A 27,981-nucleotide genomic window follows, 5' to 3' on the forward strand; every position below is an offset into this window, starting at 1 on the left:
AGCAAATGGGTATAATTCTTCTACATGGCTATTTATTTATATATGTAAGTATCTATTGATTATAAGTAGAAATAAAATATGAATGACATAAAGAATTGTTTACTAAGAATAGAGTGTAATTTTTATTGTGTATTTGGGATTGGGTTTTCAGTAACCCTAAAGAAACCTAACATATTCCGAGAGTACATCTATTCAAAATTACTGAAATAATGGAGGTAACTGTTGGACCTTAAGCATGTGTTCTTTTTATACCAACAGTGCCATCTCCTGTGAAAAATGTTCAAGTCAGTGTCAAGACAGACACTATCCACGTTTCATGGTCTTCTGGTTCTGGACATGTGGATCATTACAGGCTGCTGTTACTGGATAATCACAAAACAGTTCATGAGATTCACCAGGAAGGTTCTCTGACCTCCTACACTTTTTCAGGACTTACAGCAGGCCACCTGTACAACCTCTCTATCATAACCCAGGCTGCAGGATTGGAGAGCAGCAGTTTTCAAATAGTCAGGACAGGTATGATTCAGAATTCATCACAACAAAACAAGAAGCTAAGGCCATAACTTAATAGTATTACAGGACATATTTAAAAAAAATAAGTGATTCATATTCCAAGTTAGAAACACCATAGGCTTGTTTAATTCCCTAAGTTATTACTGCAACAAACTTAGAGGTTAAAATGAAAGTAGAAAAAGCATGAAAGACAAGTGGGGAAAAAATGGAAAGTAAGTTAAGAACTTTAAAAATAAATGGGGGTTTGGGTTATTTGGGGGTTTTGTTTTTCTAGTTGGTTGGTTTGATATGGGGTCTTCTGGATTGTTGAGATTTTTTTCTTTTCACAAAGAAACATTAATTCATAGCACTAGAGTTTTAGAAATTTTTTTTCAGGAATATTTTTCAGGCTACAGTTCTGTGGTCATAGAGATAATTATAAGATGACATCCTCTAGAGTTCTATGGTTAAAACACTTACACAGGCAAAAATGGGTCGTGCCTTCACTCTCCTTAATTTCTGGGAAGAGTAACATGCAATTTCTTCTACAGAAATCTTATAATGTAAACATAATGTAATATTAAATGAAAAAAATGTCCAGGATACACAGATGAGTGCTGTTGTCTGGGCCATTCTGGGGATTATACTAATTTAATTCTGTTTCTTCAGAAATTTTTATTTCTTTTTGTTGTGGGGTGAAAAAATTTGAAATCTCACAGGTATTCTTAGAGCATAACAGCATTCCATATAGCTTGCAGCATGGTCCTACATTTCAGTACCTACTGTGCCCCAGGCCTGAGAAATTAAGATATTGGAGGTGTCCATGCTTTTCTTTTGGTGGAGCATTTGAATAAAGGAGTCTTATTCAAATCCCTTTTACACTGGTGTAAATCAGGCATAGCTGCAGTAATCCTGTAATGTTTACCAAAATGTATGCAAGCATCTCTTGTTCTTAGGAGCATGTACAGTAATTTCACGAATACAAGCCGCACCAATTTGACTAAGATTTTGCTCCTAAACCGGAAATGCGACTAATACTCAGGAGCGGCTAATATGTGAATAATTTTCTGACGTTTACAACCTCAGAAGTGCTAGCCAGAGTGCAGAGCCGAGCTACTGCGAAGTCGGCATTTTGCGATTGTTGCAAATTGCTACTCTGTTGCACCGCAGGTGGAGCCTGGCTGCCTGCAGGCAGCATGGGGGGGCGGGGAGAGAGGCGGGAGAGCTCTTTCCTTCCCTCCTCTACCACAGCCCGAGGGAGAGACGGGGGGGCCCCACGCCGCCGTTGCCGTGACCTGGGGAGGCAGCGGGGGACCCGGGCCGCCCCTGCCGCGGCTCGGGGAGGCGGTGGGGGGCTCCGTCCCTGCCCGCCACCGCGGGAGCTGGGGGGGCTCCGTCCCTGCCTGCCACCACAGGGCAGCTCCAGGCCGTGGTGACCGAGCCCAGTGGCAGCGGCGGCTGGCCCCCAGTGGCCCCGCCGAGCGGCAGCGCCGGGCTGGGCTACCTGGCCCCGTCGGCAGCCCCTAGTGGGCCGAGCCTGCACAGCCTTAGCTGAGCCAGTAAACCCCGCCCTGCCGCCGTTCTGTTACTATTTGGCAACTTTGTTGCACGCGGGTCCTCGCTGCAAACGACAGAGTGGCTTATATTCAGGTGCGGCTTATTTATGGACAAAAACCGAAATATTTGCCAACACCCAGGGATGTGGCTTATACTCAGTGCGGCTTGTATTCGTGAATTTACTGTATATGATCTGGTTTATGGTCAAAATGATCAGTGTGAGTGCAGACACAGCTGAAACATTTTCTGTTCCATGAAAAAAGAGTGGGCACCATAAGACATATCATTCTCAGAAGTACAATGTCTTACACAGGGCAGTGTTCAGTTGCACTGTGACCAGACTTTACCCTTTCACTATTCAGGCAAAATCATTCATACTCCATCTCATATTACTGTTCAAAATAAAAACTTAACTGTGGGAGTTTGGGAGGCAGCAGGTCTTGTAAGTTTTGTGGTGGATGTATTTTATCCTCATTCTTATTTTCTTTTTCTAGCCCCAGCTGAAGTCTTAGATTTGATGGTGACTAATGATGGCAGCTTATATGCTTTAAAAGTTAAGTGGAGAAAACCTTCAGGAAACCTCAATTTCTATAATATCACTCTGTCTCATCTTGGATCAGTTAAAGAAGTCAAAACTGTGCAACCACCAGCCACAGAGACTCAGTTTGACAAGCTGACTCCAGGACGTCTTTATCAGGTTACTGCCCGCACAGTCAGTGGTGAACTGTTTACCGATCGGATGGCAACTGGCAGGACATGTAAGTCTTCTGCTTCAGTAAGAACATTGCAACTAATGCTGGTTTTACCTACACTGACCTTGTAGCAAATCACTGTAAGAGACAAAATGATTTGGCAAAATGAGATTAAGAGCACAATTAAGAGAACAATACTGTTTCAGGAATACCCCTGTTGATTCTGGCCACCGTTAATCTGACAGCCAAAAGCAGCTCCAGCATATCTTGAGAGCAGGCAACCCTCGTGAATTTTTATTGGACCTTATAATTGAGTGAGTCAGTTACAAAATTGTTGCATACTACTGCACTTCTGACCAACTTTTTTATTTCGAATTCAGCTCACCACACTACATAAACTGAGTTACATTATAGGGAAGTGTGCATGTAGTCAAATTATTAACAGTTCTTAAAGTAGTTCTGCAAGATCTAGTCTTATTCCTTCTTCCAGACACAAATCTACAAACCGGAAAAGCTTACGTCTCAGATTTCTTTACTATAAACAGCATGGATTAACAAAGGCATGTGGCAGCTGGGATAGAGCCGAGTTATGAGATTTTCATCTTCTTTCAGAAGTAATCATTTTCTTTCAGGTATCTTTTGTATGAGTTCTGAACATGAAAAATCCTGCATAATTCTCCCACAGCATTACTGGCCTTAGAGGTGTGTAATCTTTTCCATGCCAGCCTGGCCTGAGCAAAAGTTAGATGATAAAAATGTCTAACCCAGTGAAGAATGCATCATAAATTTCTAATAGACTCAGAGGCAAAAGGTAGAAAATATGTGTGTTAGAGACTTATTTTAGTACTTATTTTAGAAAATATTTATTGTCTACAGCTAAACATCTCGTGTGAAAGTCACATCCTTGACATACCTAGCTGATACCCCATTCTCAATGGAGGCTGGAAGAGCCCTAGAAGCCTTTCATATCCAGGAAGTACAAAGCTGGACTGGTTTATATGCATGTCTGTTTTTTTTGTTTAGCCTACCATTTAAGTCCTTTAAGATTACCATTTCAATCTAAAGGGAGAACTTCAGGCCCTCACTCAACACCACTAATCCCCAACTTTGTGACCTAGACCCAGTTATGCAATTCCTTCTATTACCACAGACATCAAGAGCTTTGAAAACAATCACTTCAGCAGAAGTTCTGTGGAGTAAAGAAAAATTTGTAAGTCCAGACTGTCAGGTCTACAGATGCTGAAGGGCTTAGACTCTTAGGGTCTCTCTGTAACTCACAGAGAGAGCCAGGTGCATAGTACACACATTGCTGTATATTTGGAGGGTGCCTACAGCAGCAGAACCAGCCAAGAAATGTGGTGAGAGATATGGACATCTCAGAGATTGAAACTTTGTGCCATTGAGGAGTGATGATGTCCAGCCAGCCTGACAAGGCTGAAATCTATCTGTTATGATGTAAGTTCATCTGTGCTTCCTAACAATACACTGTGTGCTTTTATGCATTCACTCAGAAATTGAAACACATTTCCCATATTCACTGGCATATGGGAATTCTAGGTCTGATATCCAGCTATGTCCATGGGAAGTGAAACCGGTGAGTATTTTGTGATGCTGGTAGAGAGGTTTCAATCCTGTGCTACATAGTGAGCAATTAAATATTAACTAAGCTAGATTAAGCATAAGAACATGATGCTGGCCTTGTAGTTTACAGTTGATACTTGTGGATGGTCTCAGGGCTCCAATGCTGATCTCTGAGTATCTTAATACAAAGCTTACAGGTATCCTGTCCTAAGGACCTGCACCTTTCTTCTAATCTCTGCTTGGTCTGGCTAATATTTAATTATTCCACGAAAATCAGAGAAGCTTTGGTGATCCAATGCGACCTGTGAGGAGTATAGGGTGAGGAGGTTAGGCATGTGAATTCAGGATCCTTGAAATCCCTGAAGGACAGGAGGGAGTGGGTGCTTTAATGGACCACTGTCTAATCCTTGGTGCTTTATAGAGCTGGGAGGAATTAGGGCATACAAGGTGGAAGGAGCTGTGTCTGTGAAAGAAGACTTCAGGCTTTGCATTTTTCCTGCTGATACCAGAACTGGGTGAATAGAGATTGAAGTTTCAATCTTAGCAGTGAAAAAACGATTGACAGCTTCTAAGTGAGCTTAAGTGCAGGAAACAACAGGGAACCTGACTGTAAACTGCAAAGTGTATCCGAGAAGTGTGCAAGGGAGATTTTGCCTGCCCTAGGAGGGGTTGTCCATTTCTGATGTCAGAAACCAGCAGGAAAATAAGTGAGTATTTTTGTGGGGAAGAGTAAAAATTATCTTTAAAATGAATGAAAACCTTTGCAACAAGGTAACTCATGCTGCTCTGGCTGGTCCAAGCACTTGTACAATAGCTGTGCTGCAAGACAGGTTTTGCCAGTACATGTACATCTCACCAGAAATATCCCACTTCAGAATTGCTTTTTCGCTTTCTCATTCTCCAGTTCCCCAGAAAGTTTTGGAGCTGCAGGCGGGTGCTGGCGGCTGGCCGCGGTCTCTGCAAGTGACCTGGGTGCCCCCTGCGGGAGACTGGGAGAGGTACCAGCTGCTCCTGTGGAACCGCTCGGCCCTGGTGCTCAACACCACCCTGGAGAAGGACAGCACCGAGTACCTCGTCCGTGATGCGGGCCTCATCCCAGGGAGGGAGTACGGGGTGGAAGTCATCGTGGAGAGCGGCCATTTGCAGAGCAAGACGAGTTGCACGGGGAGAACAGGTCAGCATGCTCGTCCAGGCACTGTGAGAGTGAAAAACATGCAGCTCTGAACAATGAAAGAGTACTTGGGAATCCGCAAATTAATGTCACTATTAACACAGTAGAAAGGAGCTCCCTTGTATACTACAGAAATAATTTTGGCAGTTCTGTGAAAACTTCTGGGATTAATTTTGTAGTAAATGTTTGTTAGTGTAAGCTATGTGAACTATATTCTACCATGACTCAGGTGTTACATTGCATGTTCATTTCACTGCTATATTTTGCAACTGATTGTAGGGCATCCTATAAAGGTCTTAAAGAAAGCACTATAGGCCTTCCTGTATTTTTCATCAGTATGTTTCCTTGCCAGTCTGTGTAAGGAATATTAACCATGTAGCTAAGGTGTATCTTAGTATGGCTGTCCTATAACATCCCAGTTCTTGTTTTTGTGCTTCATAAAGAAAACAGGTTAGTCTATTCAAGTCTGTGTTTCCAAAGGAAATCCATATACACTACAGGGGCATGAGTGGAATTCTTTTGCAGTGTGTTAGTCAAAGCCACATCTGATTTACTTCAAACTTTAAAAATAATTCCTGCGTAATTGTTAGAATTCCTGCTCAGTGAATGCAGAATAAGTGCTATTCAGAGGAAAGGATGACTTGGAGTAGGAATAACAGGCAAGGCTCAAGTCTAACCCTTATCTCACTGAAGAATGTGAGCTAGGACAGGGCCATTCTACTTTATCTTCACCCTTCCTGGGACCTACCTTTTCTGCTGTACCCTTACCTGTCATTCCCAGAGGACTTAATTTTGTTAATTTTGCACCAAGTAGAGACCAGTAGAAGCTACAGAACTGAAGCTTTCTCTGACTTGTGGCAAACTTGCTCAGAGCAAGATACATTCTCATCTTTCTTACTTTGACGTATGTTGCAAGTAATTTAAGTTTATGGTGTTACTTTTAATTGTCTCAGCTAAGCGATTAATAGCTGGACCCAATGATTTTACATGTCTTTTACAACTTAATTAATTCTGTGATTCTGTGATTAGAACATGGTCCATTAAATAATACCCAGCAGTGGGTGTATCATGACTGTGTTTGACCCACAGTGAGGTGCATAATGTGTCTGTTATGAAGTATAGGTATTAGGCCCTGTTGTGACTCAGTTTTCTCTTACATTATCCCACAGACTTGGAAAGTGAGTTCCGAATGTGACAGGGACCAAATCAAATCTGGGACTACATTAGGCAAGACTTGCTTGCTGGGTGTTCAGGCACATACACACATGAACACACACAGGAATTTACTGATTGAATTTTCTTTTATGCCACTAAGTTTGAAGTGTCTCTCAAATTGACCGAGGTATAAACCAATGCAAAATCAATGTCACTCTGACCCTATAGTTTGCATCCTTGTTTGTTAGAAATACATTGGTGCAGATCTGATTTATGGTACAAAAGTCTTATATTCTTGGTCAATATCCAGAGTTCAAGAGGAAGTTTGCTGATTTCCTTTCATTTTCATTTGCACTAAAATATATATATCCTGATGTAAGTTTAAACCTAAGAATTACAGCCATAGTGCATTGCTGAAGTCTGCTGCTAACAGTCTTTTACTGGAAAAGGGGCACAAATGCTAGATTTGTAAGAATGGCTTCCTAGAGAATGGTAAAGAATCTCCTCTTGATTACAGATACTCTGTTGCTGTCACATTTCTGACTTACAGAACACATTTCTTAGAACAGCTTGAGATAAGGCATGTGTGCTCAACTACACAGTCTGTTCTTGTTGTGATACCTGTGTACTTTGCAGCTCCAGAGCCTGTTCTCCAGCTCCGTGTGAAGCATGCTAATGAATCTTCACTTAGTGTCATGTGGATGACCCCTGTTGCAGAATGGGACAGCTATGTGGTTTCCCTCGGACACAGTTCTCTCCCTATTGTAAAAAAAGTACTTGCAAAAGAAGCTAAGGAATTCACTTTCACTGACTTGATACCTGGAAGGAAATATACAGCTACCATCACTACCATTAGTGGGACATTAAGCAACTGGACTTCAGTAGAAGGAAGAACAGGTATCTTCTTGTCAAACTGTTTTAATCTTTACTTCTTTTAATGTTTAACAGTTTTTTTTCTTTGTAGTGAACTGAATTAACTCAGTGTCTAAATCTCAAAAGTTTTGATCTTATGTTTGTTTCCTCAGTAAAAAAGTTACATGTCTGAGTCTCTTGTTTCTGACTGTCAGTTGTCTTGCAGTATTTATTTAAGATTTTTGGAAAAGAGATGTGTAATTCCTGGCAAAACAGTTTTCTGAATTATTATGTCACATCTAATTAATCTACATTAATACAAAATTCCATATAAGAAGAACTATTTTCACTGTGTATTTTCAGGAGGGTCACTTCCTTGATACAAACCATTCATATCTGGGAGAAAGAGAAACATCACCACACAGGAGAATGTTACTTTAGGGGGAACATTCCAAGGTTGACAGACACAAAACATATGTGACCTTGAAGATATATTTTGAATCTTTTTGCTCTTCTGATTCCAGAATATGTATTTGTTACTGAGGATGATGACTGTGTCACAAGGAATGTCCCATTCTCACCCCCTACAGGGTGCTAATTTTGTGCACATGTGCATGTTTTAAACCATACAGGTTGCTTTACTCTACTTCAGCACTGACTTAAGCATCCTCCAGTGCAAGAAAAGTTTTAAAATGTAGCTCTGACCTTGCACAGCACTGGGAAAAGCTAGTTGATTGTCTGAATCTAAACATACCTACGTTTGATGGTGGTCCTTACTTAAATTTTATAACTCCTTTCAAGGCCTGAGAAGTTTAACTTAAACTTTCATTTCTCTGTTATATTATTAGATAACTAAAATTTCACTTCCATCTGACTTACACCCCTTTAGGGGATCTATTCAGGCATAAAGGTCCCACTTCACCAGTATGAGTCAATGATTGAAAACACATCAAGCACTGATTGTGTGTCAGTATTACATTCAAAGTGAGTTATAAAGAACAAACATAATTTAGCTTGAAGATAGGTTTTAATAAGTGTTTTAAACCTCTGAATCTTCCTTGCAGCAGGACAGCTTACTAGGCTTGAAAAATATTGCTGTAAATATGACAGAAGTAGATCTTATTTCTATCCCAGAACTTGTCAGCTTCCAGTGAAACCTGCAGTATCATTGAAAGAGCATATAGCACAGAAATGTGGCACTTTAGTGTCTTGCTGGAGCTAACTGTTATGAGAGCATTATAAAACAGGAGGGATTTTTGATTGAGTTTTTTGTCAACGTTACATTTTCTTCAGCTATATGCCTAACGTTCTAGCTTTTGTTAATGATTACTACACCAGTGCTATGTGTGCGGAAAGGTTGATATAAAACAAGAGCAGAAGAGTGCATTCACATTTTGTAAAGTTAGAGTCTTTTTTATTTCAGTTGTGCTTGATCATGTAAACAGAAATCTTTAGAAGTAATTGTATTTCCTTGCTTTGACCAAATATTGTCAACGGAATTTTTTAAAAAGAGGATTTGAGGTAAAATTTGTGCTATTACATTCCTTTGTTATTTTTTATCCTTTTTGGTCTGGCTTAGTTCATGAGCTTATGCTTAGATAAATGTTATGTTTGTTTAACAATTCATCTTTTGATGCTATGAAAGTTGTTATCCTGCAGATCTTCTGACATAAAAAGTTAAACCATAACCATCCATCTCAGTTATCCCCAAAATTAAAGGGTCTGACAGTATAGATGACTGTGCCTGAGGTATTCTTCAAACAAGTTGGTCATTTATTAGAAATGAAAGATTGGGAATGGGGGAGGAAAGGGAAGAGGAAAGACACAGACTATATTTGAAGTAGTCATCAAAAAACCCTGAGTGATTTCCTAAAATGATGGCTTTTATTTAATGGTATTTATAAAATGCCATCTCTTTCAGTTCCCTGATCTTGAATTATTTTCATCTGACTGAGAAAGGTTGTGCTAAAGGCTGAAAGACTTTCTGTGCCTTAGTTAGTTTCTCATAGACCACATCCCAGACAGGAAGCAGTCCCCAGTTAAAGTATTTTTAGTCCTGTTGAGTCTGGCTGCAAATTGGAATGTTCTTTTGATGCACTTCCTCAGTGTGACTAAACTTATGTTCTTTGGGGGATTCTGTTTTGTTTTATTTTGTTTCTCCTCAGTAACAGTATGACAATTTCCTTTTCAGTGCCAGCCCAAGTGACAGGTCTGACTGTGGCAAGTCAGGGATCAACCAACAGCTTGTTCACTAACTGGACAAGAGCACAGGGAGATGTAGACTCATACCAAGTGCTACTGATTCACGAGAATGTTGTCATTAAAAATGAAACTGTTCCCAGTGAAACCAACAGATATCACTTCTATCCCCTGAAACCTGGAGGACTCTATTCAGTTGTTGTCACCACTGTCAGTGGAGGGATATCTTCAAGGCAAACGATTGCAGAGGAAAGGACAGGTAAAAAGGAAAACACTCCAGCATGCTTTTTAGTGGTTCTTAAAAGCTGAATTTATCTAAGAAAATTATGAAGAATCACTTAACCTAAGTGATTAAGCCACTGCACTGAGAATTCAGAAAAATGGGAGTTTCATCCATATAGTTCCGTTTGTGCACACTGTGTGTCTAGATTTGTGTAAATATAACTTTAGAGCGCTAACTGCAGTGGGAACCCTACAGCAGGATCACTCTGTAATGAAGACAAAAATATGCCCTGAGAGCAATGAACAACCATGTTGGGCAAATCACTCCTTGGAAGGGATTTTCTTGTTCCATTGGCTATGTGGTGGTGTAGGATGATTGCTCCTTACTTATGTGTGCCAAGAACCTGCCTAAAGGTGGTGGAGTGAACTTGTCTCAGTTTCTCACAACCCATTCTTTTTCTTTAATCCAACCTCAAAGAATGTCCACCAGAGCTGATTAGTTATTATGAGGTCCTTCTGTACTTCATAGAACATGCATCAAATTCTTCAGGTTTAAAGAGTCATGAAATGAAATACCAGTTCGGTGGATATTAAGAGGAAAAATTTGGCAACGTAGTACAATTTCACCCATTAAGTGAATTTGGCAAAGGCCAGGCATTCTGCAGTTTTTTGCAGTGTGCTCCTTGAAAACAAATATTTTCAAGTGAAAAGGCAAAACAAACCTGAAAAAATGGAGAAAAATAATACTAAAAGGCTTAAAGTAGATAAGTGTATTTTGTAAAATCTGTGGGGGATTGTCTCTGACGACTGTTGGCCAGCCCCTCTGCTGAGATAAGTAAGTTCAATGCAGAAGGGTCCAGTGAAAATTTAATTTGGAAGTTCATTATATCTAAGTTCTGCCCCTGTAATAAATGAGAGTTTTGTACTTGAATGATGACAGGTCTGGCAATGCGGAGCCTTTGAGCTCACCTTGCTGGCTTGAAAAACAAGTGGCATTCATGTTTTGTCCACTAGGCGTCAGAGAACCCACTGGAAATGAAATATTCAGCTGTGGGCCTCAGCATCTTACCAGCCTCACCAGTTATTGCTGCTACTGAGGAATGCCAATTTGAGAGGATAACTCAGCTTCTGGGATTTTAGAGTTGCTGGAATCAGGCCATCAAAGACGATTTCTTTCACTGTGTTTAAAAAAGCAGATGAATGTTGCTGAGAGACAGTGCAGAACTTCTCAGGAGTCCCAAACTGCTTATTTTGCAGGGGATGGCATTCCAGGGATTCTCACAACAATAAGAATTGGCTAGTTAATGTTTTTTTTGTTTCTTCCTCTTTTTTGCACAGTTCCTTCCAGCGTGACTGGAGTAACAGTAAATAACTCAGGTCGGAGTGACTACCTCAGTGTTTCTTGGCTGCCAGCTTCTGGAGATGTAGACAGTTATTTGGTAACACTCTCTCATGACGACAAGATTGTTCAGACTCTCACCATTTCCAAATCATTCAGTGAATGCTCCTTTAGCAACCTTACTCCTGGGACACTTTACGATGTGATGATAACCACAAAGAGTGGAAAGTATGAAAACTCTTCCCTCAGCCAGGAACGAACAGGTAAAGAGAGGCTCTGGGCAAGTACAGTCACTGTAACCATTGTTGTGTTGGTAATGGCTAATGTATAGCCATTAACAATGATTTATCAGTATCTGACCAAACTGGGATGGATGAATAGGGGTTGGAGGGTCAAACCATAAAATTACAACTTTGTAGACTTAGTTTTATTCTTATACCCCCACTGCAAAAGTACTTGAGCATGAATAAAATTAATGTCAGTTCTTATGAGTGAATAGAAATCATGTATCAGTTTTGGCTCAAATGTGTTGTCCTGCCCTTAATGCCCCTACTTGGCACTTCAAGTGTACCCTGCAGAGCATCTCCTCAAAAAGCTACTCATACACTGAAAGAACAGAATAGGATGGGCTAATTAGTAAGATATTAGTGAGGTACAATAATGAGTAACCCCCATGTCATTTGGTTTTGGTAATGTAACACATGTCTATGGTTTTGATCATGCAATTTTCAAGGATATTATAACAAGAATAGAGAAATCTCAGAAAAGGATGGCAATAATGATGGAGAACCTTTTAAGACTTTCTCAGAAGTTGAAAAACTGAGACTTTACACTTCGTAAACCAGTAGAATAAAAGAAAGATTGTAGGGGGTGTTAAAATAACTGAGTATCAAGGTAGTGCAGTTTTAGTTTTCTCATGATCTAAGTGAAAATCCAAGGACCAGCCAGGAAAAGACAAGAACCAAATTTTAGATCAGCATTTGTCTGTGGAACTCACTGCTCTTGCAATAATGCAGCAAGTTCCATTAGACCAAGAACAAGAAAGGCAAACCATTGTCATAAGATGAAAAGCAGCCTGGAAACTGCAAATACTATTTTATTGCTTAAATCTACATTGTTGTCTTTTTGCAACTTCCTCACAAAACTCTGGTAACTACCACAAATATGGTTCTCTACCATAACCCTAGTTACTTCAGGAAGTTATTGCTTTCTGAATCTTTAACTGCTTTTTTTTTTTTCTTTCAGTCCCTTCAAGTGTCCAGGGACTTACTGTCAGCAATTCAGCCAGAAGTGACTACTTGAAGGTGTCCTGGTTACATGCATCTGGATATTTTGATAACTATGAAGTGGTCATCAGGAACAACAATGATTTCAACCAAACAAAAAGTGTCCCTAAGGATGAAAATGAATGTGTGTTCACCAGTCTGGTCCCAGGGAGGCAGTACAGTGTCACGGTCAGCACAAGGAGTGGGAAATACGAAACTAGTGAAAGAGTCTATGGCAGAACAAGTAAGTAAGCACCCTGGAAACATTCTGAGACACCCCAGGGTATTTTTATTTTTTTTATTTAGCATACCCAGGATCAAAAATCTCATAGGATTTTAACACATATTTTTAACATAGAATGTTGACTATGATTCTTTGAATGTGTATTATTCCAAATGCAGAAAGCAGTATTTAGTTTATGACTAGTGTTTAAATTACAAAAAAACAAGAAGTGAAAGAAGAGACCCATGCTGTTAAATTGGAAAGCAAATCTTGAAACCTTGAAAGCCAAAGAAGTTGTACATTTTCCACGTGAGCTTAGTATTTATAATTAAATTATGCCAGAATGTACTGAACAGTTTTTTCTGATCATGGAAATATGTAGGAAAGAAAATAGACTAGACCTCACTCTATTCAAATTATCCAAGCACTGGAATTGGAGAGCATGGGGCAAGAGAGATAAGGTGGCTAGCTGGGAGCCAGCAGGGATCTGAGTGCAATCTTCATCTAGTGCTGCATGTGAGTTGAGCCATCCTGAGAAACTTAGTTTATAAACAAAGATGTAGCATGGGGCAAAAATGACTCACCTGTGTCTGGCGCAAACTGGAAACTGCGTTGTGATGCTGCATCACACAGATGGCTTGCCTTGGCTTGGCAGTAGCTCAGGCCTCTTTTCTCTGTATTTGTTTTACATGCAGGTCTTACTCAGTTTTTGTTGGCTAGGTAAACTCCCTGCAGGCTCCATTATTTATTTATTTATTTATTTTATACTGCTAGATTGTGGACTTCTGTTCTGAAATGACACCTTCCAGTGTTAGATGGGGTGCAAACTACCCAAATAAGTGCAATCTACTGCTTTTTAAAGGAAACTGGATGAAAAATTGTAGCTCAGAAGCATGCCTTAAGAGATGCTAGCTTTTTGCTGTGATCTGTTAGTAAGTACTGAGAAGTTTCCCATCTTTCTTCTCACCCCTTCAGTGCCAGAGTCAGTGAAGGAACTGACTCTTAGTAACAGGAGCACAGAAGATCTGCAGGTAACTTGGTCAAAGGCTGAGGGCGATGTTGATAAGTATGAGATTCAGCTCCTCTTCAACGATATGAAGATCTTCCCACCCATTTTCCTTGGGAACACCATTGAGGAGTATTGGTTCACAGCTCTGACTCCAGGACGTCTATACAAAATTCTTGTTTTGACCATCAGTGGAAATGCACAGCGTGCTACTTTCATAGAAGGCCTGACAAGTAAGAAGTAATGTGGTATTTAAAATGTGTTCAGTCTTCTCTAGAATTAAGCACTGAAAATCAAGGGTGAACCATGATTATATTTGAGCTCCTGTAACACTGGCTCAGAGACAGCAGATCTCATTGAAAATCACTATAGTACTTCAGCCAACCTGTGACCTGTGCTTAATAAAAAAAAGTGTCTTGTTTGCTAATATTTGATTGTTGGCAGAGAAACTGATTTGTTGCATGGGAATTGTCGGCATTTAGGCTTCTGTTATTCCCATACATGCCAGTTGTTCGATTTGTGTCTCTAGCTAAATCACTTACTTACTTTACACCTCTTTTTACCTACCTGAAATGAATGATTCAGATAGTAACAGCAAAATGGCTAACTGAGGGTACCTGAAGAGCTTTCATTTCTTGAGGTGTTTTTAATGCATCATTGGGACAAGTGGGAGGTTACACACAGAACTGCTTTTCTAAAATGGCATAGTCCCACACAAATGTTTACAATTTTACTTGTGTTTACCCATGAATGACATACTTGTACCTGTAAATGATCTTTCTCTTTTGAATCATTTTTGTGTGGCCATGAAGTAGGTAGAAACTAGGAAGCATGAGTCAAACAGGAAATTTGTGAGCTGATGCCTTTCTTTCCCCTGTTTTTTTTCCAGTTCCGAGCAAGGTCCGAAACATCCATGTGTCACCTAATGGCATGACAAACAGCCTGAAAGTGAGCTGGACTCCTGGAGGTGGAGATGTTGATTCCTACACAGTGACTATATTTCAGCAAAACCATCAGCTTGATTCCCAAAGTGTCTCCAAACACATCTCTGAGCACACGTTTCACAAGTTGGAACCTGGGGAGCAGTACCGGGTGGTGGTGCAATCTAACAGTGGCACCTTGCACAACAGCTTAGCAGCTTTTGGGAGAACAAGTATGTTTCTCTTGAGACAATGAGAAGGTTGCATTATATCTTTCCAAAGACTGACCCTTGTTTAATGATGCTTATGAATGTACCATAGGGCAGGGGGACATTCAGAATCATGGGGAGTTTTTATCTTGAAGCCTGAGTCATGATGTAGGCATGGGTCTGTAAATACCAGTGAGATTTGTCATTTCAGTAGCTATACTTGGGTGAATGTGCATGGAATTCCAGTCCAGCCCAGTGTCTTCCTTCATAGAATGAATGCAGTTCCATCCCTCTCATTTCCTGTGGCTGTACCCATCTGACACACATCCACTCCATGTACACAAGTGTTGTGTTCTAGCAGAGGCTATTGCATGATCAAGGCTTATTAGACAACATATTGCCCCAGTATCCAGGGTGTTAGAGCATATAAAACAATGCAATACCTTGTTTTTAATCTATCCTCTCTCTTTAGCACCTGCATTTGTTATCTATGGCCTTGACTTTTGTGCAGTAGCTGCTGGCTAACATTTTCTATTCTAGGCTACTATTTTGCACCAGTTTACCACTCCTTTATTTTTCATATTCCTTTCTTAACTGTTTCAGTCAGTTCATTTCACTCTCCTTCTCCATCTTTTCATGATAGTCTGTATATATCTATTGCCTCTATTCCCAGTTCAGATATCTGTGATGCTCTGTAACTTTATCTGTTTATATTTATGTCTGGGAATTATTTGTTTGCATGAACATATGCACAGACATTTCTTTTCCCACAAGTGAACCTGAAAAAATACAAAGTTATGTTCTGTTAATTACTTTATTGAATGGTCTCTATTTCACCTGGTAATATCCTACCTTTAATTGTTGCTTCCAGTTCCAGCCTCTGTCCAGGAATTATTAGCCCATCATGCTTACAGCAGTCATTCCTTGTTAGTAACCTGGCAGAAAGCTCCCGGTGTAGCCGAAAGATATGACATTCTGCTCTTGAATGAGCAAGGAATCCTCCTGAGTAACAAATCAGAGCCAGCTACAGCCAAACAGCACAAATTTGAAGATTTACTGGCTGGCAAGAAGTATAACATACAAGTTTTGACAGTCAGTGGTGGACTCTTCAGTAAGCGTGCAGAAACTGTTGGCCGAACAGGTAATTAGAACATCTTGGTTTATCAGTATCATTAAATACATGAACCATCTGTATATCTTGATTCTGCAAAGATTCTAATGAGGCACAGACTCTGACTGTTTATGCATCATTTTTCCTGATACATGCTTTGTATGTGAATCTGGAACTTATTATCATATTAATGCGACCATGGTTCATAATAAGGATATTAAACCAAAATGCTGAATGCTTCTCTCTTTTGTGGCAATAGCTGAATGCTTTATTATCATCAAGTTTTTAATTCATAATCTCAAAGTTCTTAGTGCAGGATTTGATGTGAATACACACTTCTAAACTCAAGGCCAAGTCTTGCTTGCAGTCTTTACTGATTTAAAGCTTCTTGTGGAAGCTAATGGACAGTTCTGTTTGAGCACAGTTTAGAGAATCAGGCCTTCTGGGAAATAAAAATATTGTATTGGAGAGATTCAGTGGAATTTCATAAATGCTTTCCTCTTGTTTCTGACAGTTGCTGTCGATATTACTTAGCTACTTGTGGCTTAACTGAAATGTGTTACAGCCATGAGTTTATTAAAGGTTCAGCTTAGTGCCTAGATTCTGATATTTACTTTTACATTTATCCTTTTTTTCAGTTCCAGCAGCTGTTACAAATCTGAAAGTCACAGAGAACACCACTGACCGACTGTCCTTCAGCTGGACCACCTCTCAAGGGGAACTTGATTCGTATGACATCTTCCTATACAATCCAGACAAGTCCCTTCATGACAGGATTTCAGGAGAGCAGCATCTCCAGCAGTGTTCGTTCCAGAACCTGCGTCAAGGCAGGATGTATCGAATGGTGATTGTTACACACAGTGGAGACCTCACTAACGAGTCATCTGTCTATGGAAGAACAGGCAAGAACATCTAAGAAAACCATCTGTCTCCAGTGTGGTGCTCATGGGGGACACCAGTGAGCTGGTCTGAGGCTGATGCTCATACTAGATTAGAGAAACTATTAAAAGTATCAAAACTGGCTCTAATACCTAAAAAGCATTAGATATAAAAAGGTAAATTCTGAATGATGTAGTTACAGCAGGGAAAATTAAGTGAGGAATCCTGCAACAGTTCCCAGGAGCTCATGTCAGAAGAAAGACATCCCAGTGTATGCTCCTTAAGCAGTAAAATGGCTGTCTCCCATCCTAAAAGCAATATTGGCATGAGTGGAAAAGGCAAAAAGGCAAAGCAAGTAGGATTAATGGAATAGACTGTCTACCAGTAAAATAAAATTTGTTTCCCATGGGAAGCTCTGGCTGCAGCTCTGTGTTTGTTCAGCCACATGTGGGAAGCAGTTTTCTAAGCAGCTCCAGCAGCTCTGCCATTGTGTGGAACCTTTCTTTATTCCCCTGCAGCACCATATATGAACCCGTTTCTGGGACTACATCTGCTCAATGGTGCACTTTCTTCAGTTACCTCAGAAGTGGGTGTTTCCAAATACTGACTAGGAAAAAGCTGCTTAACATTTTCAAAATTATCCATTATAAACACTGCCACCTCTTTTGGTAACAGTGGCAGTTCAAAATAATAAAGGAAGCTACTGAGATATGCTTTCTGCTTTTCAGCCAGCTGTGGTGGCTGTCTGGTTTATGAAATTATTATCATGACAGGATAACGATAAGGTCTGCTTGACCTTTTTGCTTCTTCTCACCCAAAGGATCTTCTACATAAAGTAATATTCATTCCTTCTTTTTTCAGTACCTGCCCCAGTTGTTGGTCTCAAGGCATCCAACCGAAACATGACAGACAGTCTGTGGTTCACTTGGAGTCCAGCAGCAGGAGATGTTGACTTCTACGAGCTGAATCTTTACAATCCAAATGGGACACAGAAAGAAACTGAGCAAAGCAAAGACCTGGAAGAGTGGCATTTCCAGGGGCTCATTCCTGGCAGAAAGTACACTTTGGTTGTGGTGACTCACAGTGGTGACCTGACCAACACAGCAAATGCTGAAGGAAGAACAGGTATGGGTTTTTTTTTTTAGTTCCATCTGTTTGATTTCATTTGTTCACAACTATGCAACAGATTTATTCTGAGGGTGCATTTATTATAAGAGTTATTGAAGGTATAAAGATGAAAGATAACCTTAAGTGCATTAAACCAGTGAAATGTGAAAGAAAATCAGTCAGCACTGTTTCTCTTTCAAAGGGACAGGAATATGTTACAACTGTGAAAGTCACCATCATAAGCACAGGTGCAGTAACTGGCTGTGTATACAAGATAATATAAACTACTTTGCAATGCATGAAGAAAATAATGCATGTTTCATTTTGTCTTGTGCAAAAATTTGGTAAGAATCTCTTTTTCTTCTCCCCTTTTCCCCCTCTTTCTGCATAGCACCCAGCCCTCCTAACACTGTGTCGTTTACTGATGTTGCAAACACTTCGTTATCAATTACTTGGCCGGGTCCTCCAAACTGGACAGACTATGATGACTTTGAGGTGCAGTGGCTTCCAAAGGATCCCCTCACAGTATTCAACCCCTACAGCAGCAGCAAATCTAAAGTACGCATCATTTATGGCCTGCGACCAGGAAGACTGTATGAGTTCAGTGTCAGAACTGTCAGTGGCGACAGCTGGAAGACATACAGTCAGTCACAGTCTGCAAGTGTGAGAACAAGTAAGTAAAAATTTCCATGGCACCTTAACACTCAGCTGAAGAAGATGCAAAGCAGTAAAATATTACCAATTCCTTTTGCAATCAGTTATTTCCATTAGTAAATTCATGAATGACAGTGATGAATTGAGCTAGGTTGTAAGCCCTTGCTGTGTGCAAGGTCAACTGTTTAAAGACTGATAATGGACGTACGTTTATAATCTTCACATCCAGAGTCAAGCTTTTTGGTTGCAGAGCCTGAATCAATCAGTTTCAGGGGTAAAATAGGGCTGAATATCCAAACTTCTCTGATGATAGTATATTGAAATAATCATGTTTCTTAATGATAAGACAGGAAGGATGAAAGAAACTGTCCTGTATTAGATTTAAAACTGGAATCAGTGTTTCACTGCTCTGTGTTTCTGCCCAAGTCTATGAATCTGTTTCATCTCTATCTGTCTCTAGCAAACTCAGTTGCTAGAGATTTGAAAAAAGTGACATGAAATTGTAAAAATAATTGAGTTGTTGCAAATCCTCATGTCATTTGGGGTCGGATTCAGCTCTAAATTGACATTTATGTTTTAAGTTATATAGCGCTTTAATACAGCATAATAATTAAAATTTTACCTGTACCTTATCACGTAAATGTAGATGCCTGCCATCCGAGGGTGAAATCCTGTCTTTTTTACATGTTATATGATATAAATAGTGCTCCCATATTACATGCTGAAGCATATTTCTGTTTTATGTTTTAATAATATGGACACATCACATACTGCCCAGGAAACCAGATCAGTCATGAGATGACAGTGTCAGTATTGACTAAGTGACCACATTGAGCCTCCAAATGAGTTGCAACAGCTTTCCAGAAATCCATTTCTTGTGGTGTTGCTATTCATGTTAAGACATCATCAAGTAGGAGTTTTTTCCTTGTTTTCACAATTAATTACTGGAGTTCCACAATGCTGGTGGGGCGGATGTCACTAGATCTGATTTCAGATGGCTAAAATGTGTTAGCCTTACATGATAATCAGGCAGCACACATTTGCAGGATAGGTGGGAATTCTGACTCCCAGCCTCCTGCTCTGATCTGATGGTTGATGTACAATCTAGGAGCTGTAGTGTCAGCAGAGTGTATGACACCTGTCACTTTTCCCACCAAGCTTCAACTTTTCAACATTTCTTTAGAACCAGACAAGATACAAAGCCTTCACTGTCGGCCCCAAACCTCTACTGCCATCGCATGTTCCTGGACTCCTCCCGATTCTGATTTTGATGGGTATAGCGTGGAGTGCAAGAAAATGGACACTCGTGAAGTGGAATTTTCCAAAAGGATAGAAAAAGACAAATCTCTACTTAATATCATGACCCTTGTTCCCCACAAGCGATACCTGGTGTCCATCAAGGTTCATTCTGCAGACATGACGAGTGAAGTGGTTGAAGACAGCACCATCACAATGATTGATCGTAAGTGGAATTCAGAGTTTGCCTGAAGAGAGGTGCTGAGCAGCAATAAGCAATTGCTCATGTTGGTTAGACAGTAAAAGGAGTTCTGAACTCCACAATTGCCAATGTGTGGAGTGGTGACCAAAGTAACTGAACCCATCCTTTGGTCCCTGTTGTGACAGACAATGCAGGATTTTAACTGTATTGCCTCTTATTACATTGCCAGACCAAATTATTTGGCTCATTCATGAAATATAGCCTGAGAAACATAAATAGCTTATCCTCATCATCACATGCCTTCAGTTGTTTTCATGCTTACTGCTTGGCTTTCTGTGTCTGGCTGTTTCCCCTCATAGATGGTAGCCATCCTCAGCAAAAATATCCATCAATAAGACATTGGATTGTAGTATTGCATTCTCCTTTGGCTTCCATAGACTCTTCTGAGGTGCTACCTGACCAAATTACCTGAGGGAGGATCCAGATTTTATAGCATGTGCTTTGAAACAAATTCTTCAGTTTCTCTACCCGTAGGCTACTGAGTGGAGTGTATCAGTAGCATCTGCTGGTAGCTCTGCACTGCCAGGCATCACTGCAGTCAACAACCTACCATTGCTGACCCTAGAGCTGCCCCAGATTTTGCACTACCTCAGGATTCAGTGGCACAGCACAATGCAGAGGCCCAAACTGTTCCAGGGCTAAACTTCTCAAAAATGAGAGGATGGCCGTGAGGCCTATATTTAGGGATGCCTCTGTAGTTGTTTATTAAAAGCCACATTTGTGTGAAATGATCATAAAAATTATGTTTGCTTTGGGAGCTATTGAGCTAATCTAGAGTTGAGTCACCAAACCACCTTCTCCTTTGCCCCTCAATTTCCTTTTAATCTCCCTGCTCTATCACAAAGGATACTGCAAATCTAGATGTAAGACCTAGTTATTCATGTCACAAGAAGTGAGATTGAGTCCTATTTGAAAGTTTGCTGATCATGTATATTCTTATTTGGTTTACGTTCCTGTTTGTTTATTGTCACTTACTTGTTTTGAACACTGCTACTCTCCTAGACCCTGGAGGCCCTGCCTCGAAGGAACACAAAAAATTGCAGCTAGACTTTGTAGATGTAAGAGGTTTAGCTAAAAAGCACATACATATATGAATTTTTTGGTTCTTTTGGCATTCTAAAAGCTTTTGAAATTTAGCCACCTGCTTATGGTTTTTATGTTTCCCATATGTGCAATATAGTTTCAGTACTACAGATTTTTTAAAGAATTAGCAGTGTAGATCCCTAAAATCACAACTTTTTCTGCGCTTTCTTCCCTGCGTACTTCACTTTCCAGTTTACTTCTACTGTGTCACTGTTTAAGGTATAGTTTTCCTGTGGAAATTCTGCAGTCAGTCTAGAAAATGGTACTCTGTAGTTGAATGCTGTGTCTGGCTAATCCTGGAAAAGAAAGCAGAAATACAGATGCTTAAAATAGGTGACTTCTGTACTGTGTTAAGTGGCCTCCAAATACTTGGCTTAAACCTGAGTTGTTTTTAGCAGCTACAATATCTATTTTCATAGGCTTGACACAAATTTAATGCATTTCCACGTGGGCTTGTGCAGGAATTCCTACTGAGGAGGTGTCACTCTTATTCTGATGAACACATTACTGGCTTGTTTCATCTTTTGGCCATTTCTCTGTGGGAGGTGAAGACTCTTGACTAGAAAGAGAATAGAATCAGAGACTTGGGTCCAGGAAACCAAGATTTATTACAAATTGCATTTTCCATACTAGATCTAGCTCATAGCAAGTCATAGCAAGTACATAGGTAGTTCTTTCTCTCTATTTTGTATTTATTTTCTATTTATTTAATTACTCAGGTCCTCCTCAGCCACCTCCAGACATACGAGTGAACAAAAAAGATGTGCTGATTACCAAATCCTCCATCAACTTTACTTTTAACTGCAGCTGGTTCAGTGATACCAATGGAGCTGTGAAGTACTTTACTGTGGTTGTGAGGGAGGCTGATGGTAAGTGTCATGATTTAGTGCTATTGTTTCTATAGTAAATAAAATTTACATGGGGAAGTACATCCCTATCACTGCACAGCAAAGGGGTTTCTCCTCATCTAATGCCTGAGTGTCATACAGGTTTTGGATCTATACTTCCTCCCTAGCCTGAGGATCTAGGAACTCAGTCCTATTCTCAGAGAGTGTGTAGCAACTATGGAGCTCAGAGAGAAGCAGTAGTTAGCTTCTGTACTCTAGATTACACTGCCATGTATGTTCAGACAATTTCTGAAATAGAAGGCTTATGTTGATTGCCATTGCCATTGAACACAGATTTGTGCCTTGCTGTGCACAAAAGGTAGTTTAAATGTCTGGTGCAATCACTGAAAGGCAACCCTTTTGGAGACTCTCAGTAAGCCATGCTGAAAAGGTATGTGTCTGCCAGGTGATATTTGCTACCTGAAGAAAATTACTTGATGCAGTTCTATAAAACAGAACAGAAATTGTACTTGTGACATGCATGTAAACCTCGCTTTGTACAGCTTACCAATTGTTGAGACGTGTCTGACGAATCAGATACAGTTTTCAACAGTTTGTGCCTTGTTTTAGAAGTGACTTCATGGCATACCAGGATATGTTTAATAACATACCAGGAGATATTGTGTGACCCTTAGGAAAGTTCCTTAATCTCTCTGTTCATCAGCCCTTAGGAAAGAAAAAACCAGATAATATTTCCACTGTCTACTTTCTCATGTTTGGGCAAACTGTAAAACTCTTTGAGAAAGGGACTACTCATTGCCATAGCTTTGCCTATCTGAGTCTCTTATCCAGTATTGTGAATTTACATTCAGGGGACCCATGTAATTTCCTGCTTTATTTTGTCTCTATGTGCAGTAGAGTTGTCAGTGTGTGGGATTTTTTACTGCTTTTTGAAATAGCTAGTAGTATGATCCAGGAATCTGGATCAAAAAAACTCCCATCAACAGTACAGGAAAAAATGTCATAGCATTCAATCTATGCATACCTATTGTGGTAAAAGTCCCACTGAGGACTTGTGAAGACATCTGTCTTAAAAATAATAGAAAGGTTGGTACTAGAAACAAGGTACCCTAACCATTGTAGCTTTGTATTCATGAGGTAGCCTCCACGAAATAGAAAATTGGATAAGACTATATCTGTCAAGAGCTTGAGCCTATTAACCTCATCACATTATTGGCCGTGGCACATAAACCTTATGTTTTTCTCTGCACATGACATAGGTAGCGAAGGACCAAAGCCTGATGAGCAGCACCCATTGCCTTCCTATCTGGAGTACAAACACAACGACTCTATACGCATCTACCAGACAAATTATTTTGCCAGTAGCTGTGCTGAAAGCCCTGACAGTGACTATAAAAGCTTTGACATTAAGCTTGGAGGAGAAATGGAAAATCTGGGAGGAAAATGTGATCCAGATCACCAGAAATTCTGCGATGGACCGCTAAAGCCTCGAACTGCGTATAGGTTAGACTTGTACTGGTGGTTGCTGCCCTGTCGCATTATTAGGCTTGGTGCCATCTGGGTGCCTGATCCACTTCTGTACATTAGTAACTGTGTTGTACAATGTACTTTGTATTTCAGTGCAAATTTATGAAAGCTTTATCCATGCCCCTGTTCCAGTGGTAAGAAGCAGTCATTCACTAGCATGGGAATGATATGATTAATTATGCACAAAACTCTGTGCAGTGAATAAGCTTGTTTATTTACCTCAACTTGATGGGAAGCTCTCCTATTGCTGCTCAACATTTCTTTGGAAAGACTGAAGACAATTGGCTAAGTTAGAAGAGTACTTAACAGAAGAAGGCAAGCATGCTTCACTCAGTCTGGCAAAACTACCCTACCTGTTCTTTTGGAACAAGCTAGAAAAACCATTGGAGGCCATTCTGTCCTGTAGCACCATCCTCAGGCTCCAGAGCTAGGTCCAGGTTTGCTGTAGGATGTAGAAGAGGGTTACTGCCAAGACCAGCCTCAGCAGTTTGTTTGTGAGACCAAACATGAGCTCCAGTGTGGCTCAGTGACACCCCTCCCACAGGCAGATACTGTCCCAAGAGATCTGCAAGCTGCTCACTGAAAAGGCACATGGACAGAAGGGTCATGCCAAGGAGTACCCATCGTGCCTCTTAGCTTCTTCGTCATCATTACAACAGGGCTAGCCTACTATAGTCTGCTCTCATTAGGGCACATTTCCCAAAACTTCAGTCTGGGAAATACCCACATTACCAGGAGAACAAAGAGGACTATAACATTTATCCATTAGCACAGTCATGCTCAGCCAAGTGAAGGGAAAATGTGTCCCCCCTGAGAAGCATTAGTGAGTCTCCTCTCCTCTGCAGCTTCTGCTATCCTGCCTTCAGATATGGTCTGGCTGTGTGTGCCAGCAGCCAGAGCCTCATCTGTTACCTCTGCCAGGGTACCTCAGAGCCCTCCACCTGCTCTAGCTGGGTTCCCCCGTATTTAACTCAGGGATCAGTATCATTAATTAAGACTGATTAACTCTGGTCTCTGTATTAAGAGTTGTCTCTTGTAAGTGGAAAGGTTTTAGTTGTTTCAAAGGGGCAAATGAGTTTTTACTTTTCTGCTGTTGGTTCTGAACATCTGATGAGCCATTTTTACTGTTTTTTTTAGAATCAGCATACGAGCTTTTACTCAGCTTTTCAGTGAAGACCCAAAGGAACTTCCTAAACCGCTCTTTACAGACACCTTCTTCTCTTTACCGATCACTACAGAGGCAGGTTAGTTTCAGGCTGTTATCAGTGACTGTGCCATGTGATTATATATCGTGCCTAAGCATACTCTGGCGTCTACAACTATTTGTAAGGAGGGGAACAAAGCTTGTTGTGCGTGTCCTGAGGGCTGCTCTGAGAGGAAGCTGGAACCTTGGTTTATCTGCCTTTATTGGAAAACTCAGAGGACTGCTTGACAAAGGTGCTGAAAGTAGAAAAAAGGAAAAATGCTCAGTGAGGCTATCACCAATAAAGGTTCTAACTACAAGAGAACCGCTCCCATATAATGGAGTTGTTCTTTCTTTTACCATGGCTGGGAGTGAAAAATTTTATTTGACGGTTTGAAAAAATGAGCACAGAAAATCAAGGCCAGGTTTTAGCCAAGTGTTTTAATGCCTTGCATTTCCTTGTATTTAGCCATTTTCTTCAGCTGATAATAACAGATCCCCTGAAAGTTATTGATTCTCTGATTCTTCTGATACTTTCCTCAAGATATATAAATACACTGTTTTGTTTCTAGAGCCTCTCTTTGGAGTTATTGAAGGTGTCAGTGCTGGCTTGTTTCTGATTGTGATGTTGGTGGCTGTTACTGCTTTATTTGTCTGCAGACAAAAAGTTGGGTAAGCTGACTGCCTTTATCAGTCTCTGTTATTGAAGTAATGTCAATTTATATTCATTTAAGTAATGCAATTGATTAGGCATAGCTAAAAAATTGGATGGATGCACTGAAATCTTCAACAGAAAAAATCTATGTCCCCCAAATTCTGTACACACTAAGTATACAACTAATGACTTGCTTATTAAGAAATCTATATATGCTTAATTCAAATGGTGTCAGAATTATGTCATAGAGGATCCTTGTAACTTTTAGTTGCAATAGTACTCTGAATAGTTCTGAATAAAAAATGGTTTCTCATTCAAACTTTTATCTTCTGGGAAAAAGTGTCTTTTGTCAAAAAATGAAGTGTTTCAGATTAATTGCACCTGCATTGTAGATGGGAAGGTCTTGAAACTGTTTATTTAGACTTTATCATTTCAATTCAAAAATACTGAGATGTGACTTTACCTCAGTGTTCAAAATATTAGGTCAAACTTTGCTTCTCATTTTTTGTCAGTTATAATTGTATATTTCACAATATAGATGACTCTTAAATAGTGAACTTGCATCTTTTTAAAAAGTGAAATACTGTATCTCAACTAAAAAAATCTTGATCCATTTAAACTACTTTGCATGACTGAGAAATGTGAAATTCTTTGTAGTTTCCAAAATTAGAAAAAAAACCTCAACATTTCCAGTGCATGGGAAATACTGCAAGTCTGAAATTCAGTTCTTTTATTGATACAAAATTAAGCTGATATGTTTTTGAATTTGCTTTTCATATGCCAGAATTTCAGAATTAAAAAACCCTGTTTTCTGACTAGTCATAGCTTTTAGCCAAAGTGGATAAACTTCATTATACAGTGTGGTTTCTTGTTGTAAGTTATATACCAAGCAGGATGGCAATAATACTGGTATGGTTTTCCCACATCACAAAAAAAGAGAAAGTGTTCTCTAAGGGAGGTATCTTGAAGGAGGTGATAGCAGCAAAAAGATGAAAGACAGCACTAGCTGTGTGAAGTAAGTACCACTTCTGTGGCTTTCCCAAATGCTGCTGTGGTTCTGCCACTTGATCCTGCCATGAATGTGGGCATTTGCTATAGGTCTGATCTGCAGAGTGGATGTGCTAGAAGCTGTAGACCTTTTACAGCTCTGAAAATCTACCTGCATGTTCCTCTACGTGTAGAGAATCAACCAATTTAGAGTCCGTCTTAGCATAGGGCACCTTCCTTAATGATGGGCTGGGCTGCAAGTGTTTCAGAACAAGAAAAATCTCTTACTACCTGTGCCATACACTCCACATCACTATTGGCAAGCTAAAATAAGAAAACTCTGTGCCTCAGCTAAGAGCAATGTCACAGGATCAGACCCAAAGATTAAAACACTTTGGAAAACAGTAAACTGGGAAAAAAAAAAGAAATTTAAGAAAGTAGAAGTTATGTCATTGCCAACTCTTATCAGTTTCAAAACTTAATGATATAACAGAATACCTTCCTTTTTGTTCCAGCAATGGCCATGAGAGACCTACAACAAGGCTGAACATTCGCAGAGACAGGCCACTGTCAGTCCATTTGAACTTGGGGCCAAAAGGGTAATGTAAAAAGTTTCTTTTTTTTAATATGGCATTATGATTGAACAGACCCATGTGATTACTTACTGATTAAGTGTTTATTTTTCTTTTGAAATAATTTCCAGGTACCGGAAAACTTCCAGGTAAAAAGAAAAAAATTAATACCTAAAAAACTTCTTGGTAACCAACTGGATAAATTATGACTGTGATTTATCCTGTGATTTTCTTCCTCCTGTTGAATATTTCAGTCCGATCAAAGTCAGTCACTTTGAAGCACACTTCACCAAACTTCAAGCAGACTCCAACTATCTTCTGTCCAAGGAGTATGAGGTGGGATCCTAACCTAGGCAAAGGACTTGCCTTGTGAAGGGGTGGGATGACTGAATCAGCTAGTTAATGTATTAGAAAGGCCTGCATTTGTTTGTCATATTCACACAAATACAAATAAGGTGGAGCATTTCATTTGAACTCCACTTGTCCATGTACAGAAACCGACTCTTCATTTGGCATCTTCCTGTTGGCAGCCTCTGCCAGATAGTTGTCTGGCTGAGATCAGGATCATTTGTTGTTATCTGTGTGATAAAGCATGGAAAGTACCTGCCAACCATGCACTGGCTTTAAAACAGTTTGATTACCTATCTAATTTCAGGGGTTTTTTTTAAATACCACCTGTTTTCTGTCCATGGCCTTTGAGACCTGATGAGCACTATTTCCCTTTGTGTTGTCTTTTCCATTAATTATTTTTGCCTCACATTTCATTCCTATTCCTTTTTTGCAGGACTTGAAAGATGTGGGTCGAAACCAGACATGTGACATAGCACTTCTGCCAGAGAACAGAGGAAAAAATCGATACAATAATATATTGCCCTGTGAGTTTTAGTTTTGGTTGTGTAATATTGCGTCACACCAGCATTTTTCACTTTTTTTCAGCAAGTCTAGTGGAAAAAGTGCAGCCAATCCCTTCCCTCCTTTCTGTCTGAGATGAAAT

The 27,981-nt window shown here is 40.0% G+C and overlaps 1 protein-coding gene across 3 annotated transcripts in view; it reads left to right on the plus strand.

Moving 5' to 3' along the window:
* The window catches only part of PTPRB (protein tyrosine phosphatase receptor type B), a 63,353-nt gene that overhangs the window by 22,821 nt on the left and 12,551 nt on the right, over nucleotides 1–27,981 (plus strand). For all 3 annotated transcript variants that reach the window (XM_033058061.1, XM_033058060.2, XM_033058059.2), the window contains 22 exons: nucleotides 259–516; nucleotides 2,544–2,807; nucleotides 5,227–5,496; nucleotides 7,285–7,545; nucleotides 9,692–9,958; nucleotides 11,260–11,523; nucleotides 12,506–12,769; nucleotides 13,724–13,987; nucleotides 14,644–14,907; nucleotides 15,755–16,024; nucleotides 16,633–16,896; nucleotides 17,735–17,998; nucleotides 18,372–18,653; nucleotides 19,818–20,096; nucleotides 21,935–22,084; nucleotides 23,323–23,566; nucleotides 24,728–24,834; nucleotides 25,346–25,445; nucleotides 26,931–27,014; nucleotides 27,119–27,136; nucleotides 27,242–27,323; nucleotides 27,772–27,862. In XM_033058061.1, the coding sequence (XP_032913952.1) occupies nucleotides 259–516; nucleotides 2,544–2,807; nucleotides 5,227–5,496; nucleotides 7,285–7,545; nucleotides 9,692–9,958; nucleotides 11,260–11,523; nucleotides 12,506–12,769; nucleotides 13,724–13,987; nucleotides 14,644–14,907; nucleotides 15,755–16,024; nucleotides 16,633–16,896; nucleotides 17,735–17,998; nucleotides 18,372–18,653; nucleotides 19,818–20,096; nucleotides 21,935–22,084; nucleotides 23,323–23,566; nucleotides 24,728–24,834; nucleotides 25,346–25,445; nucleotides 26,931–27,014; nucleotides 27,119–27,136; nucleotides 27,242–27,323; nucleotides 27,772–27,862 (4,611 nt within the window). The remainder of the gene's footprint in view (nucleotides 1–258; nucleotides 517–2,543; nucleotides 2,808–5,226; nucleotides 5,497–7,284; nucleotides 7,546–9,691; nucleotides 9,959–11,259; nucleotides 11,524–12,505; nucleotides 12,770–13,723; nucleotides 13,988–14,643; nucleotides 14,908–15,754; nucleotides 16,025–16,632; nucleotides 16,897–17,734; nucleotides 17,999–18,371; nucleotides 18,654–19,817; nucleotides 20,097–21,934; nucleotides 22,085–23,322; nucleotides 23,567–24,727; nucleotides 24,835–25,345; nucleotides 25,446–26,930; nucleotides 27,015–27,118; nucleotides 27,137–27,241; nucleotides 27,324–27,771; nucleotides 27,863–27,981) is intronic.

The sequence above is a fragment of the Catharus ustulatus genome, chromosome 4, assembly GCF_009819885.2.
Source record: "Catharus ustulatus isolate bCatUst1 chromosome 4, bCatUst1.pri.v2, whole genome shotgun sequence".
In the NCBI taxonomy this organism is placed as follows: Eukaryota; Metazoa; Chordata; class Aves; order Passeriformes; family Turdidae; genus Catharus; species Catharus ustulatus.